The following is a 19,190-nucleotide window of genomic DNA, read 5'->3' as shown; positions in this document are numbered from 1 at the left end:
ACTCACAAATCAAATAAAAGGTTGGGAGGCGACACAGGCATAACAGTGTTTTTTTCTCTGTAGAATTCATTTTTCTATAGGTAACTGAAGGGCAGGTAGTTGTGTGCTCTCCTTTTATCTGTGGCTCCATCACTGACTATGATTACAGCAGCTCTGTTGTGGTCAGTCAAAGGCCTACTTGTCTGCAAAAAGGAGCTCACTTTGTGATTTAGAGTAGAAACTGCTTAAATGGAAACACACATATTTTCATACACAGAGTTCCCAGGTGTTATTTCTAAGAATCTCATCTTTTTTTTCATCCTGTATGACTGCAAATATTAATAAAGCTCTGTTTGGCTTCCACTTTGGGAGATGAACCCTCATTCTGTTTGTGATTATTTTGAATTCTTAAAAGATGTAATGCACAGACAGTCCTGGGTCCCGCAGTGACAAGCTGTTATTTTCTGGCATGCTGTCCACCACTAGTGGTAATTTTGAGTGAGAAGTCAAAGTGGGTCTGCTGCGGCAGAAGTAGTTTTATTGAGGAACACCATCCGCTTTAATGCCAGATCCCTATAAATATTTTACCATTCGGAGCACATTCCTCTGAGCTTTTTTAGATCAGAGATCCTCCTAACGTCCAGTGATGATGCAGACACCCAGTCCTGCTTCAAGGTGTAACACCACCTCATCAGGATGCTGTTCAACAACTAATTCTCCATAACACAACATTTTTTTTTTTTTTTTTTGTCAGGCCATAAAAACAAAGAGTGAGTGAGTTGAACATGCTGAGAGGAACAGTTGGTAGAATGATGATTCATCCATTCTGCCGGGGCTTTCTCCTTGTACGTCTGAGCTGGACCAACCATCTGTCCACACTGCCTGCCATGCCAGAGGCCCTTTCATGTTTTCTTAGCATGACACTGCACTACCCATGCCAAAACTGACAAACTTTACACTGGCTCTTTTTTTGAGAAATGATGTGTGACACCCACTCTTGCCAAAGTGATTGACAGGGAAAAGTGTAAAAGAAATCATCCCAGTATCTTACCTTCTTTGTTTGGCTGACAAATGATAAACAATAACACTACCACACTGCATGATTTATGTTTTAGAGCAAAGTATTTGAGTTTATTTATATCAAGACCCTCCGCAGAAACAAGCTGCAGGGCCTCTGAATGCTGTTGGAAAAGACACTTTTGAATAAGCAGGACCGACTGGGTAAGATTGTTGTTGACCGAATGTTGAATAATTGAACAATCAACACAAGGGAAACTCTGATAGGTGATGAAAGGGAAATCTGTAATAACAATATTAATTCTGACATGACCTCCATAGACAAAAAATAATGATTTAATATTTAATATTTTTATTGATGATGAAATAATGATAGTGAAGGATTCTTCACACACACACACACACACACACACACACACACACACACACACACACACACACACACACACACACAAAGAGCTGTTTCATTTTCTGTGTAAGCAGATGTCACTATTAGCACGTGGCGTCCTCCAGTCTGTGGCATTAACCGAGATCATCTCCAGCAGCCTGTCACAAGCTCTTGATGCAATGCAGCATATCTGGATGACTAACTCAGGTGAGAGCCGTGGAGGTGGGCAGCTGTCAGCTGCTTCTCTACGTGCACTGTGGTCCTCCAAAGCTTGTCCTCACTTATTAAGCCTTGGTTGCCTAGTAACAGCAAAAAATGATCATGCGTTTCCCAGCAAGATGATAGATTGTTTGTGTTTTCCCAGCAGAATGAATGTATCATATGATCGTGCTTACTTAGTCATCATGTGCACTCCTGGTTTTTGTTTTTTTTACTCTTTCAGTCATGTGTTTTTCGGTTTGTTTTTGTGTGGTGTGCTTGATGTGATCATGTTTACAGTCTACTTCCTTATTTAAAGCCCTTTCCTTTTGCTTACTTTAAAATTTTATGTATTTTTTTCTGGAGTGATTGTTTATATTACACTTGGTACTTGTGAAGAATGACTTGTAAAGAGTTTTGCATTATTTACTGTTATATTGTAATACTATAAAACAACTAGGATAGAGACACAATAATAACAGTCATCATCATCATCGTCGTCAGCAGAAGCAGAAGAACTGTAATATCATCATTCTGTGTAAATATTGTAAGAGAAAAAGTGCAGCTTCCAGTAAGAACCATAATGATGTGGCTGCATGAGATGAAGTTATCATCAGACACACAGTGTTGTGGTGTGATGCCATACTGCCACTCAGTGGCCACAGCGTGCTCCTGCTTCTATTGAACAAAGCTGCGTTTCGTGTCTTACATAATTACAAGTCATTTTATATAAGAGAAAACTGTGACGCATGGTGTACACCACTACCACAACTACTTCAACTACTACTACTACTAATTATTAATATTATCTTTCATTATTATTATTACAAACATACACGGAAACTAATAAATAAAACAGATAAAACACAAATAGATCATGTAGGTGAGGTGAGACTGAGGTAGGTAACGTTATTCTAGTAGCATCTTGGGTCGAACAGCAATTCATAGCGCTTTATATAAGACATAAAAAGGCAATGAGAGAACACAGAGAGGAAACACAACACCGTATAAAAAGACAAACATGCATATACATTTGTGATAAGGTGAAAACTTTAATGCAACAAACAGCAGTGGCGAATGTAAACATGAAATCTTCAGTCCTAGCCCACTGAACATACAGAATACTTTCTGTACAGCCGACTTTCAGTTTCCATTCTTCATACTAAACTATAAAAACTGATTCACCGGGGTCTTTATCAAATTGCACACATGGTTTCTGAGACTGAAGCCGCTGCGGTGCGCGCACATGCGTGAGCGCCGTCCTCTCATGCCAGACTTCATGTGATGATCCGGGTTCTTTCCAGGTAAACACGCCAGCAGCCTGACCCAGCATCTCATACCTCTGTTTACATTCATGCTCCAGCAAAAAAACTGTGTTCATCCTTTTCTACTATTAACATATTATTTGTCAGCATTAATTTAAGTTATACTTGCAGTAAACCAAAGAAAAGTACCAAATTATTGTTTATTTCCACTTAAGCTTTGGAAACTATATATATATATATATATATATGTGTGTGTGTGTGTGTGGAAAGCGGTGAGTCGACCATAAGAGGTAATATACCAACAAGCAGCCCACTCTCACTGTACATGCTCGCTGTTACTCATGTAGGGCAACGAAAGCACGCTGCAGAAACGTGACCACGCTGGGAAACGGACGCAGGGATCTGGACCAATCAGAGAGCGCAGAGCCGTGTGCGTCTCCAGTGGGCGGAGCCACGGCTGTAGGTGCGGCGAGGCGGACGAGCGTCTATTCGCGGACGTCGGGGAAAATTTTCTGTTATAGCCACTCAAAACATCCGCTCGGCGGCCGGGGAGACGGGGCACACGGAGCAGAGACGGGGTTTTAACAGCTAAGTGTTTGTCCGGGTCGCATTTAGGCGACGAGCTCGACAGCATCGCAGTCAGAAACTGTATTTACATAACCAGCTTTCCCGGTATCCGCGGCGGGGAGCAGCCGGTCCTGCCACGGTGTCTCCTGGTCACCAGCTGCCTCAGATTACAGGCCAGTGAATTACTCTGTTTATCAGTTATACTCAGGTAATGCCTATAGAGTTGCGACCCCGCTAAAGCCTTTCAGTGCGTGTGTATCTATACGTTCATTTTTCACCATTCAGAAAAACAAGTTATACAACGAGCCAGGCTGCTGCTCCTCAGCGAGCCGGGTCCTAAAGCCCGCCGGGTTGGCCGCCACCTCGCCGGAGAGCGCGCTCTGCCTTGTGCCCAAATGGTTCAGCAGCCATCGGTCTATAAATTCTTTGACATTATGGAAAAGGTTCTTTTAGAGCAAGGCTAATTTAAAAGTTGGACCTCATTATTGACAACAAAGGCTTGTATGCTAAAATAGCATACACGGACTTTTCTTCACACGGGTGGATTTTTTTTACCCTTTGGCATAACTGTCACTGAGTCGGGATCAAAGTGGAGTGAGCTCAAAAAGACTTTTGGTATCATTCAAAAAGGAAAAAAAAGGACTCGTCCAGTTGAGTAATGGTCATTAATACGATCCACTGGTTCAGGAAGGGCTTGCGGCTCCACGACAACCCGTCGCTGAAGGAATCTCTGCAGGGAGCGGACACCGTCCGCTGCATCTACATCCTCGACCCCTGGTTTGCGGGATCGTCCAACGTTGGGATCAACAGGTGGAGGTGAGGAAACGGCCCAGCAAACAGAGCGATGAGCACCGTGCTGCAGCACCAGAGTCATCCGTGCACATTTAAAAGAGAAGCATCCCACTCGCTTTCACAAATATGTTTCTATGCAAGTGACAAATGCAACATACATGTCATGTGTCATAGTGCAATATCCTGCATGCACTGACCTTTGGGGACATTGCAGCTCTAAGTTAGGGATGCACAAATTGGCTTTTCTTTGTGCTGATCTCTGACTGGGAGTTGGAATGATCATTTAACTAAGGAACAAGCTTATTGGCAAAAAATGAATCGACAATTTTAATAATTTTGATCCAAAATTATCAAATATTTGCTGGTTTCAGCTTCTCAGATGTGAGGACTTGCATGTTTTCTTTCTCTTATGATAGCGAATTAAATATCTTTGGGTTTTACACTGTTGATCAGATAATCCAAGGTATTTGAAAATGTCACCTTGGGCTGTGCGAACATGTGATGCACTCATTGATTTATTTTACCATTTTCTGACATTTCCAGACCAAAGTAAACAATAATGAAAGTAACTGGGATTGGTAAACCTCATCACTTATTGACCCTTGATCGCCATGGTGATGCATGAGTGTTGACTGTTGGCTTGTTTAATTCAGTGGATATTGTAACTGTGATGCCTTTTGGTGCAGAGGCTGGGCTCGACTGAAAACACTGCTTCTATAGAACCTGTCCCAGTTTCACAGCATCTCTGTTGTCAGCTGTTTGCAGTCACTTGAAGACATTGGGTGCAGCTTACATGTAACAGATAGTCTGGCCCACCATTGTCACGCCGGTGCATTCATGAGACGTTCATTGCCACTGTAAGTTTTGTTTATGTCACATGAGGATAATCTGGTCTTTATGATGACAACATGTTTTTGAAATGAACAAAAAGTTCAGTCCTTTGAAAGAGGTCCAGGAATGATCACATTCAATAAGATATCAAATGGTTAATGTTAAATTACCTGAGCTATAACTGTTATATTACACTTATATGCCAGGTGTAAATATATTATTAATAATATTGGTCTTGACACCATAGTGTATCACTAATGTATGTTGTGCACTCCTAATACGAGTGGTTTGCACTCTCCTCCATCACATCCTCAGATGTGGTTGGACATAAAACTGCAGGCTTTCCCCAGTAATTACCATTAAACAAAGCATCAAGAGCAGAGGAAACATCTTCAGATACATAATTAAAATCAGGCTAAATAAATAATGGGGCCTGACATTGCATATAATTTATGACATTACTTTTCCTTCTCCTCAAAAAGTGAGTAGGATGTCAAACTGGTAAACAGTATTTTGGAGTGTTGACCCTCACCTCACCAATAATTGCAGTCTCGCAGGGACTAGACTATAATTATTGTCAAACTGGATTGCAGTCTCCATTCTTTATGGTATAATGTGTTTTTTTTTGTAAAATGCCTTATGACTGCACATGTCAGTTCCTAAACTCTTTCATATCAAGGGTCCCCAGCTCTTTAAAGACCCCGTTGTGATCATACTGGTGACTAAACTGTGGCGATATAAATGACATTTTTTAGTTCGTTAGTTATTTCTTCCACAGGGATTAGAGCTCTTCCAGACATTTCTTTGGTGAACAGGTTACGCATCATTTAATACAAATGTTTTACATAACTTACATTTCCTGAACTCCAGACTGTCAGCAGGTGTGTGTGAGACTGGTCTGAGTGGCAGACAGGAATAGGCTGTTTGGGTCTGGTGATACTAATAAGTATATAAAGCTTTACAGGCTCATGTGACAGAGATAAGAGCAAGGATTGTTAAGGGTAGTGGACCGTTCGCCAACCTATAACCCACTGGCTTCGTCCTACTCTCTAACCTTCATCCTCAAACCCGTCCAGCTGACAGTCAGCGTTAACCTTCAGTGTTGCGTGGAAAGTTTTCTCAGGCGAAATAAATAGCCGCCGTCCTTCTTACCCAGCTTGCCCTATGACCCAGACATTTATTCAGCGCAGTCCCATAGTTGTGGGCTGTAGCCTGCAGTCAGATAAATAACTGCCTCTGCGTGGAAAGGTTTACACTGCAGCAGGAGTCTCGCTGGGTGTTTGAGTTTCCTCTCCCGCTGTGCACTCTGGTTTGTATTGCAGTCCCATGCCGTCACTGGAAGAGTAGGGCAGCAGCAGCAGCAAAGGCGTGCCTGTTATGGAGCATCCATGTTATGCTTCCACAGTTATATAACGGCAGCCGGGGGTGACGCAGAGCTCACACACAGATCACTCAGTATGGCCTGATTCATTCCCTTTATTTAATTTTTTATGCACATATCAGACATGTAAATGAAATAAAAGCTTTCATCTTAAAAAGAGGTTGGAAAATATATAGAAGAAAAGATACTAAGAGGATTAAAACATCTCTTTTTTTCATAGTCAAGAGAAATGATTTTTTGTTATGAGTTTAAAATGAGAGTTGAGCTGAGATTTCTAGCTCCTGTCTCCCGTCTAAATGTGTGATGTACTTGCACAAGATTTGAATGTTAAAAACATGACATTTTTGCCTGAATCAAAGCTGAGTGATTTTGTATGTTTCAGAATACACAGCTCAAAGCAAGAAAAAGACAGTCAGACAGTGATATGCTAATGCGAAAAGAGGATTGTGCTGAAGGCGATGGAAGCCTTCTTTAGTCTGCAGCCTCTGTAAGTCGAAGCTCACAGCTCCTGCACAGGTTCCTCTCATTTGCATTGCTTGTGTAGAAGTCGTCCTGTCTGTCCTTGAGACTTTGCCGGTGCTCCTCAGTGAACGAGGTGGGTCAATGCCAGATGACATAATCACAATCATTTTCCCTTCCTCCTCCCTCCTTCCCCGACAGCTCCACGCATGGCGTAAGTAGGTCAGTGTGTTAGTTGTAAACCTTCCACGCTTCTCGTCCTTTTGACCTACTTCTGTTCTCTGCCGCTGCAGGAGACCCCAGCTATCTGTGGTGAGCACTAATCCCAACAACGCTGCTTCTGTCTGATATCCATTTCAGCAGTTTATGCTTAAAGCAGTTGAAGCTAGTTGACCAAGTTATGCTGGGTGGGCCGTGATCATGAAAGACCTTTACCTCTACTACTTGTTTGAAATAAGTTCGCAAGGATATAATTAGTGTGGATTTGCTGCATAATAGAGGGGTTATAGCAAGTAGGAGGAAAGTAGGAGTGTCCCTCTCACAGGGGAGCTTGGAGGAATAATGAAAAGCAGACACAGGTTTTTTTTTGTTGTTTGTTTTGTGGATGGCAGTAAACCTTGTAGACTTTGTGCATTGTCTGAACTCCCCAGATGAAGGTAGATCAGGCCCACTGCTTTTCTTTTGGGGTCAGAAGGCTTTAGTCTGGCTTTGCTGTGTCACAGTGACCTTGGCTTGGAGCAGTGACACAGTGACTGACCTCAAACTCAATCCCTGGACCGGTGGGATAAATCTGGGCTGAGATGTGAGAGCGCTGCTCAGTGACCATCAGATAGGTCTGTGGCTGCGACCACTTCCTGATGTGACTGTATACAGTGCGACTGTTAAAAGTGGAGCAGGTGTTCATGCAAACAAAACATTCATGCTCAGTGAATGTAAAGCAAAAAAACAAAAGAAAACCAAAACAAAACAATAAACCACATCCTATATGTTCAAAATAGGAAGTCACCCCTGGGAACGTTCTCTGCAGCCTCATTGTGCAGCTCACACTCAGCATTATTATTGATCATGTTGATAAACAGTATGTTAGCAAAGTTACTCTACATATGTAAAAAGTTGATTGTATTAGACATCAATTTTTGCCACATTGTGCTATATATACATTTTTGAAATATGTGATATAACACAATTATGTGATTATATCACAATATTAATATATTAGCTCATTACAGATGAACTGTATCAGCAGAAATGCTTATAAGGCGCAAGTTTAAATGCCCTATCAAGAATGCATCTATACCTTTTAATTATTAAATAATGAAATTTAAGGGATTCTTATAAAGATTTTTGTTGATTTTATACATTTATGTTAAAAAAAAAGAAAAAGAATATCTATCAGCTGGGCAATAAATACAGCCAGCCCTGGCTGTTACAGACAGAAAAGATGCCCCTCTGGACTTCATCCACTTCTGTGTTAACTCTCACTCTATAGTCCTCTTTGGTGCACAGCGTCATGGAAAGGCTGGACAGTATTGTCTTGTTTTGTGCTGTTTATCCGTGCCTTGGCAGACGATTGCAGAGGAGTGAGGTTAACATTGTTAGTTACACCTTTCACTTCCACTCGGAGCTTGAGAATAGCTTGGAGCCTCACTGTGCACCTTTCTGCTCCGACCATCATCTTTCATTTGAGCTCTGATCTCATTGTGGCTCATTTAGTGGGGTCCAAAGAAAATTGATGCCTTCAGGAAAAATGGTTTGACATTGTAGTGGTGCTGGGTTTAGGTTTAGGAGATAATGTGAGGGCTGAATGTTGCAGGTAGTTCGCTGTCATTAGGATTTTTATTTTGTGTGTGGATGTACTTTAAGAATATCCTCCAGACTGTGGATGATGAATCATATTTCTCCACAGCTGCTAAACCCTGTGTAGAAGCAGACACTGTTTGACTTTTCTCTCACTGGCTCTTTCATAATACACCATGGTGGGTGATGGGTTTAAGCTCTGAGCCTTTCACCCTGTTACAAACTGTCACGGACGCCATTAAAATCAGTGTACGACTGCAAAATCATGGCCTGTGCTTTTCATAAGACACTGAAGTATTTACATTATGGTAATAAACAGGAGAGTGAGAGTGAGTGAGTTTTTTTAGTGTGCACACACACACACACACACACACACACCTGCCTTACATATCAGTGAAACACGTTATTAGAGCTGGTGCTACAGGAAGCTTCCGCCTACGAACTTTGGTACCTATAGCAACAGCACGGGAAGCACCATATTACTGCCGCTCTGTCTGGACCTGTGTGTGTGTGTGTGTGTGTGTGTGTGCTCTGATGTTTACAGTTGGTTTTTATGACTTTCTGGGAGGATAAAATCTGAAGCTATATGATAAAAATAAAGCTGAAACACAACCACTGTGTTGTTGCTGCAGTGTTTCTCTTGGTCATATTTGCTCCTGTTGGGTCAGTTTCTTAAAGTTCACTGACGTCACACACGGTGATGATTAAACTCCAGTGGCTGCAGATTGGTTGACTCATCCACTGTCTGCATGATTCAGCCTTAAGGATGAAGTCAAGGCTTGTGTTTGTTTAAATGAGAGATGCATCAGTGACAAGAGCAAAAGTCCAGCATGCTGCTTGAAAGTTATACTTCAGCTGGTAATAAAGAAAGTGAAGGAGAGTAGAAATACTGTACGCTTTCTCATTGCCTCAGCACAGTAACCTGGTGGCACTTGTTTATTCATGCAAAGTGGAAGTTAAACCGGGCCATCGCAGGAGGAATTACACTGTCAGGATTACAAAGAAGAAAACTGGTGCCCTGAAGGAAAATCATTTAACTTTACCGCTGGCTTCAGGCCCAACTCTGCAGAAATCATGTGAGGAGTGGGGGAGGGGAGGTCAGCATAGAAGGCAGTTAGTAGTTGTCAGGAATAATTGTCATATGAAAATATGCTATTCAGAATTTACAGAACAGGACATTTGCAGGCTTCAGGCAAAGACATCGTCAGCTGAAATGAACTCACAGAGTGTATTAGAAGACACGTTTTATTTGTCATGAGAGATGAGACAAAACATCACAGTTTCCTGGATCTAAAGTTAAAATAGCTTCTCTTTTTGTTCAACCAACGATCCACAAACCACACTTTCAGTTTACTGTGACAGAGGGTGAATGAAACCAGCAGATATTCACATCTGGAAGACCTGGACAGAGGAATTTTGGGATTTTTTTTTTTTTTACTGAAAAATGTTGCTGCTCCATTTATACATAAGTTTAACACCTGTGGTTGGACTAAATCAATAGAGACAACGTTGCACATCAGTGTGTAGATATATGGCAATAAGTGATGAACAGAATTTACCTTGGATTTGTATCAACATGAGAAAACATAGTGATTTAAAGCTTAAGTGCTAGTTGACCTTCTGACCCAGTAAAGATCCAACTGGGATGGAAACATTATCCATTTAAATAAATGATTTGGAGCCAGTGTGCAGTCTGCTGCTGAATATGAAGACATAGGTTGTTGTAGTGTAGTCTCTAAAAGTGTTCTGCTGAATAAAAGAGCAGTGTCAGCCGTGCCCTGTTACATACAGTCTTCTCTGATGAGGCAGCAGTTGGTTTTATTTATGTGGGTTTTTTTTTTTTATTGTCATCCAGAATGTCCAGTTCCCGGTTTGTTCTGCCTGTGGCTTTGTTATCTAACCAGCTGTGACACATTTAGCAGAAATGGGCTCCTTCACTGCGGTTAAGGAGGCCGTTTGTCCTGCTGCCTCCTCTGGCTAACTGACATTATCCTGTCAGACGTTTCTGGTGACTCACACAGCGGCTCTGCTCAGGTTGTTGAGCCTTTGGTCGTCACATTTTAACCCCTGGTGGAACATTTTCTAGATTTAGTAAAAGACACATCTGTTGTGTCAGTAAATTTTAAATATGAAAAGTTCTGCTTTTGATGTTGTGACTTTAAAAAAGGAAAGAGTTTAAATGTCTTTATTAATCAGCTGCATCATCACCTGAATCCTCATTTTCATGCTGTGCTCTGATGAGGATGAGAGGAAGAGGAACTGGCCGCCGTCGAGTAGGAATTAAATTTGGGGAACAGATCTGCAGATTTACATTTCAGCTCTGTGCCATTGTCACGTAACAGGAAGCAGCATTTGTCTGTGTGACATCACTTCTGTCACATCCAGTGGAAAAAAACTGACTGGATCTGTTGAATGAGGTCACTGACTTCAAATCCTTAAACTCTGGGAGAAGTTGTTGCGTCAGCATATTGTTGTGAACAGATCGATATTGTATTTTAGAGTGAGTGGGGGTCTTGATTAGATTTCGCTGCACCGTGCTGCATAAATCTGCATTTCAAGGAGCCAATTGAATTGAAACTGGTCCTTAAGTTTGCTGTATTTATCTTGTTGTCTTGTCAAACCAAGCACAAGCTGAAACAACCAGGCGAATTCACAGAACAGGAGTTTTCCCTCTGCACTGTTTCACTTCCAAACTTTGATTGCAAATAACAAGATGTTCTTTTTTTCGGGTTAATGTCATCGTGACATATTCTTGAATAAATAACTGTAAATGTCTGTCATGTTTGAAGCACGCTTTATTCCCTGTCGCCCTGCAGGTTCTTACTGCAGAGTCTTGAGGACTTGGACTCCAGCCTCCGTAAGCTCAACTCCCGTCTGTTTGTGATACGAGGCCAACCCACTGATGTCTTTCCCAGACTTTTCAAGGTGACATGCTCAACTCAGAGCACCAGGGTGCTGTTAAACAGTGTTCAAGCCCTAAATATTCTCTCCTGTAGCTTACTTCATGTTATTTATTTATTCCCTGTGCTCCAGGAGTGGAAGATTTCTCGTCTGTCTTATGAGTACGACTCTGAGCCCTTTGGGAAGGAGCGAGATGCAGCTATTAAGAAGCTGGCCTCTGAGGCTGGAGTGGAGGTGATAGTTCGCACCTCCCACACTCTCTATGACCTGGACAAGTAAGTTAATGTTGCCCTGACCACTGCATATAGTCCATCAGAAAAACCAGCAGTGACATGAGAGCTGAACTTTATCTGTGAACACTTCCTGTTTTCCCCCGTGCAGGATCATAGAGCTGAACGGGGGTCAGTCCCCTCTGACCTACAAGCGGTTCCAGACCCTCATTAGTCGCATGGACGCGGTGGAGGTGCCGGCAGAGTCCATCACGGCTGAGATCATGGGAAAATGCACTACGCCTCTGTCCGAAGACCATGATGACAAGTTTGGGGTCCCCTCCCTGGAGGAGCTTGGTGAGTGAAGCTGCAGAGAGAGGGAGAGGGCCATGGGGGAGGAGCTCAGGGCTCACAGTAATTATCTCGTAAATGCACAACAGGTACATGACACAAAAAGAAATTCAGAAGTCTACGCTGAATTTTTTTGTTTTTAAAGTTATTTTTGGTTATTTTTGAACTGTTATGACAGCGACAGTCAGAGAGACGGGAAGTTTAGGGAGGAGGGAGTGGGGCTGAGCTGGATTTGAACCCAGGCCACTGTGGTATGGTCTGAGCCGAGATGATAAGCGCTCCACCAGGTGGGCCCCTGGGCTGAATATTAAGGTGTTGTTTGAATGTTTTCTCTCTCCAGGTTTTGATACTGAGGGTCTGTCCTCAGCTGTGTGGCCGGGGGGAGAGACCGAAGCCCTCACGAGGCTGGAGAGGCATTTGGAGAGAAAGGTCAGTCAAAATCACCACAAGGACAAAGAAATAACACACTTTTCACTAATTTAAAAGAAATACAATCTGCATTTATTAGTTTCTTTCAAAAATGTGTTGAATTACAACTGATCAGTTTCTCCCCTAAGTCTGTCATTTGAATGAAAACCATGAAAAGAGCCCAGATTTCACAGTTACATAAGATGAGGTTTTAGATACAACTGTCAGCTGGTTGTTTCTCTCCCAGCGTGACAGCCTTGATAGAAACCTCATCAGCTGTTATGACATAACACCACGCCATAATGCCTTTTCATATCTGCCAATTTGTCCATGTTGCCACCAGGCGTGGGTTGCCAACTTCGAGCGTCCCAGAATGAACGCCAACTCGCTGCTCGCCAGCCCGACGGGCCTCAGCCCGTACCTGCGCTTCGGCTGCCTCTCCTGTCGCCTCTTCTACTTCAAACTCACCGACCTCTACAGGAAGGTACGTCAGCAAACATCTGAACACACACAGAACAGCTCTGGTTCAGTCTAACAATCAGCTGAGTGTATGAGTAATACTGTTTTTTTTTTTTTTTTTAAATCTGAAAGTTATGTTTGCAAAGTGTGGGTCATAGTGTATTTGTGGGTTGGGTTGTTTGTGTAGCTTCAGCGTTGCTAGGCTAAATCTGTTTATACTGTGACTGCCCCAGATGTGTCAGTCAGTCTGGTTTTCCTTAGAAGAGTTTTCTGGCATGTTTTGGAGAAATCAGATTCTGAGTGAAACCAAGTTGGACTCATCTGTCATGCAGACATGAATATATTACGCTGTGTCACATGATGCCGTGATGAGGAGTTTAAAGACCGTCTGACAGATGTTAACTGTCAGAGAAAGTCATTCTTACTGCTTCCACAGGCCTCACAGGAGACTCTCTGAGTATTTGACCAAAACACAGGAGGAGGAATCAGCTGTGATGGAAAAATACCCGGATAAATGACACATGTAAAATCTGTGTTGTAGTAGAAATTTCCAGGAGTTTTATCTTCTCCTTGAGCCAATAGAAATGTCTTTAGGAAAACTTTTTTTTTCCAAAAACAGATGTTGAATCAGGGTCGTCTTATATTCAACTAAAATACCAGTTTTATCTGTTTTATTTTGTATTTACTGTTCTGAAAACACTTAGGTTCTTAGTTTATTCTGTAATGAGGTTAAATAGCCACAGCTATCTTAATTTGAAGGGCTCACGCCCTCCTGTGTGTGATGTTTATTTTTAGAGTCAAATCTACGAGTTTACAGTAAAGAAATAGAGTAAAAAGTCATTAAAGAAATATCTGCCAGCCTGAATTCCTTTTTGATGAAGCTTTTCTGTCTTTTTTGAAAACACGAATAAAGATTATTTTTGATTTGAATCTCCCAGAGATTTAAACACAAGTTTTCATGCTGCTTTTTTCCACCTCTCCAACCCCACCAGGTGAAGAAGAACAGCTCCCCTCCTCTCTCGCTCTACGGTCAGCTGCTGTGGCGCGAGTTCTTCTACACGGCGGCCACCAACAACCCGTGCTTCGACAAGATGGAGAGCAACCCCATCTGTGTTCAGATCCCCTGGGACCGCAACCCCGAGGCGCTGGCCAAGTGGGCAGAGGGCCGCACCGGCTTCCCCTGGATCGACGCCATCATGACTCAGCTGAGGCAGGAGGGCTGGATCCACCACCTGGCCAGGCACGCTGTGGCCTGTTTCCTGACCAGAGGAGACCTGTGGATCAGCTGGGAGGAGGGCATGAAGGTAGACCGCGCTTATAGATTCACAATTTTAGATTCCGGTATATACTTTTCTGTCTGGAGGTATCTAGCTCTTGTTTCCTGTGATATTTTTCCCCACAGACATAAATTAATTTGATTCTCTTGACTCATCATAAAAAGAAAAAAAAACCCACACTTTTTTAAATTCTCACAAAGATTTTATCTTCACCTGAACACATCAGAGTTTTTATAGTTCCTGCTTCCAGAAGAGACTTTTCACTGCACCTTGTAGTAAATGTGGTTCTCATGCTTCCAGGACATAGAAATGTTTTCTAGTTTTAGAAAATAAAAATAAAAATAGGGATTAGTCAACCCAGGCCTGAGGTGGCAGGGAGCAAATCTTTTTATATAGATAAATGACACGTTATCATCCTGCTGGGCCTTACAGCCTCTAAAAGGCTAAATAACATCACCACAAAACCACTGATTCAAAATCAAATAATACATCTGTTTTACAGTAGTGGTGAAGGTGACTACAAATTGAAGGAATCAGAGCCCCCTAGTGGAGCTGGGTGCAAAATCATATTTCACACCAAATTTTGTTTTATTATTTGTTTTTAATCAGATTTATTTAATATTCAAAAGAAACTGATAAAATTGCAGATTTAGTTTTATTAAATTAAACAAAAAGACAAAAAGAATTGCTGTCTGCTGCAGTGGTAGGAGGTGAGGTTGAATACAAAATGATCTGAGAGACAAACGTATGTGGTCGTAACCATCACAGCTGTCAGAGGACCAAAGGACATGATGAATCCTCGTGTGTGGCCTGATTGTGATGTGTGTGTCCAGGTGTTTGAGGAGCTGCTGCTGGACGCAGACTGGAGCGTGAACGCAGGCAGCTGGATGTGGCTCTCCTGCAGCTCCTTCTTCCAGCAGTTCTTCCACTGCTACTGCCCCGTGGGCTTCGGCCGACGCACGGACCCCAACGGAGATTACATACGGTGAGTTATCTGATCTGCTCGTGTTCTGTATGTGGTCCCAATTAGAGCTGCAGTGCAGGTGGGAACCTTCGTGTTGCTTTATTACATTCTGTAATGTTGAAAGGGTGACTGAGTTTATAGGAGTTATTGATCTGTAATCTTTGAATTAGATCTTGTTAATGCAAAAAATGTTACAAGTTCTCCGTGTTTCATCCAGGTGAGATGATTTGTGATTGGAAAACCCTCCAAAAAATCTTTTAAAGATTTGTGGGATAAAATATTCCCAACCTTTTCAGGCTAATTAAATTCTTCAGTGCCATATAAAACTCAGATGTACCGTTTTTGACCTTCAATGAAGAACTAACTAACATCAAAAACTGCAGTTGTGTTTTTAATGTTTGCAGCCAGGGAGGTGGACGACACTGACACACTAATAAATCAGTGCTGGCTAATCCCACCTTGGTAGAAGTAAACCTGAGATATTGAAGCTTGTCATACAAATAAATTCCAACACGCTACATCCTCACTAAACCTCTTCATCTCTCCACTCAGGCGCTACCTGCCCATTCTCAGAGGGTTTCCAGCCAAGTATATTTATGACCCTTGGAACGCTCCGGAGAGCGTGCAGAAGGCTGCCAAATGTATTATCGGAGTGCATTACCCAAAGCCTATGGTTCATCATGCTGAGGCCAGCCGTCTCAACATCGAGCGAATGAAACAGATCTACCAGCAGCTCTCCTGTTACAGGGGCCTCGGTAAAGACACAACCCAAGACACTTGACTCATGTCTCATAAATATCTTTAATGTTAAAATGAAGCAGGAACAACAGAATAAAAATAGGATCGCCTAAATTCCTCTTCTGGAGCTACCCCATTCGTCCTGTAGATCACTTCAAGTTGTTCTACCCACAGAGTTTTTTTGAAGTTTGCTTTGGATCATGTCCTGTTGTAGAAACCAGCTTCTTTTTACTTTCACTTTCTTGCAGGACATTTGCATCCAGTGAGTAAAATGGGGTCAAAAAACATATTGGTCCTATTTCCCTATTGACCAATTAGAATTAGAAAATATAAATGCAAGGTACAAAAATGAACCATTAAAGGAAGATAAAGAAGTCAGGGAGGACTGCCACATCATATGTCTATGGAGTGGGTTTTAAGGAGTAGAGTTGTTCCAAAATAGTTGATCAAATCTTTGGAAACCACCAGATAACGACTATAAGAACTCTAAACTTGCAGTGATTTAGTTGATGTGATCGTCTCTGTCTAAAGTTCCTGTATTTTTTTTTATAAGCTGTTGACTGTTTTCTGTGTCCTCAGGCCTTTTGGCTACAGTTCCCTCCAACTCCAATGGTAACGGCAACGTTAACAATGAGGCGTCCTCAGATGTGATGGGATTCCACGTCGAGACAACACATGACGCTGCAGCTGCATCTGGTTAGTGACACAAGATCTCCTCCTCCTCATCCTCCTCCTCCTCTCTCGCTCCAAACCTCTGCAGTACTCATAATTTTCTCTGTAGCCACCTGCACTCAAGTCATGTTTATGGAGAAGAACTGTTTGTTTTTGTTCTGTTTTTGTCAGGTTATCAGATGCCGGTTCAGCCCCAGGGAGACTGGCAAAGTGGTGTCATGATGTACCTGCAGGGGGATCCACAAACCAACATTGGCACAAACCAGCAGGGTGAGGGGCCTGCAACCACTTTTCATCTATTTAATCTTTCACCTTCATACCATTTCATACAATATTGTTAAAGTCCAGTATTATCTCTGCTAATCCTTGATTCTTTCTCACTAGTTCCAGGTTATGCAGGCCCCAGTTCCAGTATGATGTGTTACATTCAAAGCAACCAGCAGATTCCTGCCCCCATCATTCAGAAAGGTGAGTACTGATGTGCTTTTAGACCAAGAGAAAGGCCAGGACTCTACAGTTAACACTGATGATTTTACTGATTCATTCTTATTTGGTTGAGGGTTTGTGTTTGTTAGGATGAAAACATTCAGACTCATGGTGCTCCATTGCAACAGCTTTGTATAGTTTATTATCTTTATCCTAAACTACATCTCTTTTTTTAGTGACTTAGTGACAGAGATTGTAAAACTGAATTGGTTTTCCAAACTATGTTGTTTTTTCAGGGCCTGAACACCACTCCATCACTCACACCAGTGGCAAACGGCACAACGAGGACTCTGGGAATGGAAAAAGCTCTAAAGTCCAGAGGCAGAGCAGTCACTAGGACGGTTAGTTGGAAACAAAACTAAAACTTATTTACTTAAAGTAAATTGTGAATTTATTGGGAACTATTTCCAGCTGCAGATCTGGTTGATGATTTTGATCTTCATGGGATTTGTTGACAATAAGAAAAATAATATCCTTCAAGTTGCACATGATGACTTGAGGTGGTCGCTTTAATCATTAAATAATTAATGTGATGTCTTACACAGCTTAATTAAGGTGTTAATCAGATTCCCAAAAGTAAGAGTTAACTGCTCAGACTATTAGGTGCATTTATTTGTTTTTAATAGTCAGTATATTGATGTCCTTTCTCTCTCCACACAGGCGTGTCGGGAGCAGACTCGCTGAAATACGCCCTCCATAGGCCAACACAAAGTGGACGCTAAGACTTACATTTTTGTTAAAGCACTACAACGTTGCATGATCACACCTTCAGGAGGAGCATACGAACCTGTCAATAAACACATTCATTCACAAGTAAAAGTTTCTCAAGTAATCGGACTGTATATTCTCATGTGGACTGCACGACCTGGCCGAGGCTGCTACACTGTGCTTATCTTTGGGTTAATATTACTGGGACTGAAGTCCTTGTGTATATAATGAATTTGCTAATTTCGGCTCACATACAACTTGTAAATATTTGGATATTGTATGTGTGTTTTCTCTCTTTGTGTAGCCATAGACCCATTGATATATTTTTGATATGAGAAATCATTGTGGATGGATCTTTTCATTTTTCGAAAATTTTCAATAAAAACAAAAGCATTTATAGACTGTCCATTCTAAAAAAAAAAAAAAAAAAAAAAAAAAAGGTGAGAAATCTTGTATCTCTGCTCGTACAGCTGCCTGTCCTCATTTACTCTACTTCCCAATTTTGTCCCTTTTGAGCCATCCAATGTATCTATCAACAGAAGTGTTTTGATCGGTTCCTTTTCTCTATCTGAGTACTAGTTGGCTTGTTTTATTCCTTGCCACTGTAAAGGCGATATCATTATGACATTAATATCAACTTGTTGCCCTTGTCAATGGTTTTTGAGAAAAGATGACAGGAATAAAGAGTCTTCATATCATGGTGTCTCCCCCGTGTAATTCCCAATAAATGTACCACTGAGAGAACTGCTGTGTTTGCTTCTTGTTCCTTCTCAATGTGCTTGTTTAATTAAAACTGGGCTAAATATACAAATGGTTTCAGTCTATTCTTTGGTGCTCAACTGTTGAAAAAAAGTCAAGATTGTAATCTATTTAACATTTGGCTCAAATTAAACACGCTTGATGATGTTTCCCTGCAAACCTCGACTCTGAGCAGGTTCAAGTATCTCGGGGTCTTGTTCAGGAGTGAGGGTAAGATGGGGCGGGACGATTGACAGACGGATGGTGCAGCGGACGTTGTCCTGGACCGCAGCTGAAATGAGCTCAGCCTTAAAATGTAGGGTGAGGAGCTTGAAGATCCAGAAGGAACTCAGGAGTAGTTTTATCCTTTATGTTGATAGGAGCCAGTGGGGGTGGTTGGGGCATCTGATTAGGATGCCTCTGAGTACCTTCTTTAAGAGGTTCTCTGAGCACGTTGAACTGGGAGGAGACCCCCGGGGTAGAGCCAGATCTCACTTGAAGGATTATATATCTTGAATACCCTGCCTAGCCTGCTGCCACTGCGACCCAACCCCAGATAAACAAAAGAAAATGGATGGATGGATGACAGTGAGGTGTCTGTACAA

The 19,190-nt window shown here is 42.0% G+C and overlaps 1 protein-coding gene across 1 annotated transcript; it reads left to right on the top strand.

The window, feature by feature from the left end:
- The first annotated feature begins 3,280 nt into the window (after positions 1–3,280).
- On the top strand, positions 3,281–18,658 carry cry1a (cryptochrome circadian regulator 1a). The gene is made up of 14 exons (XM_071502575.1): positions 3,281–4,230; positions 11,491–11,599; positions 11,708–11,850; positions 11,957–12,141; positions 12,476–12,564; positions 12,887–13,027; positions 13,995–14,306; positions 15,113–15,264; positions 15,796–15,998; positions 16,561–16,677; positions 16,825–16,923; positions 17,038–17,121; positions 17,376–17,480; positions 17,800–18,658. The coding sequence occupies exons 1-13, from the start codon at positions 4,073–4,075 to the stop codon at positions 17,474–17,476; spliced, it is 1,893 nt and encodes a 630-aa protein (XP_071358676.1). The 5' UTR covers positions 3,281–4,072; the 3' UTR covers positions 17,477–17,480; positions 17,800–18,658.
- Positions 18,659–19,190: the final 532 nt, after the last annotated feature.

Source organism: Trachinotus anak, unplaced genomic scaffold, assembly GCF_046630095.1.
Source record: "Trachinotus anak isolate AG129_WGS33_773 ecotype Australia unplaced genomic scaffold, CSIRO_AGI_Tana_v1 ptg000018l, whole genome shotgun sequence".
Taxonomy (NCBI): domain Eukaryota; kingdom Metazoa; phylum Chordata; class Actinopteri; order Carangiformes; family Carangidae; genus Trachinotus; species Trachinotus anak.
This window is presented reverse-complemented; position numbering and strand designations above follow the sequence as displayed.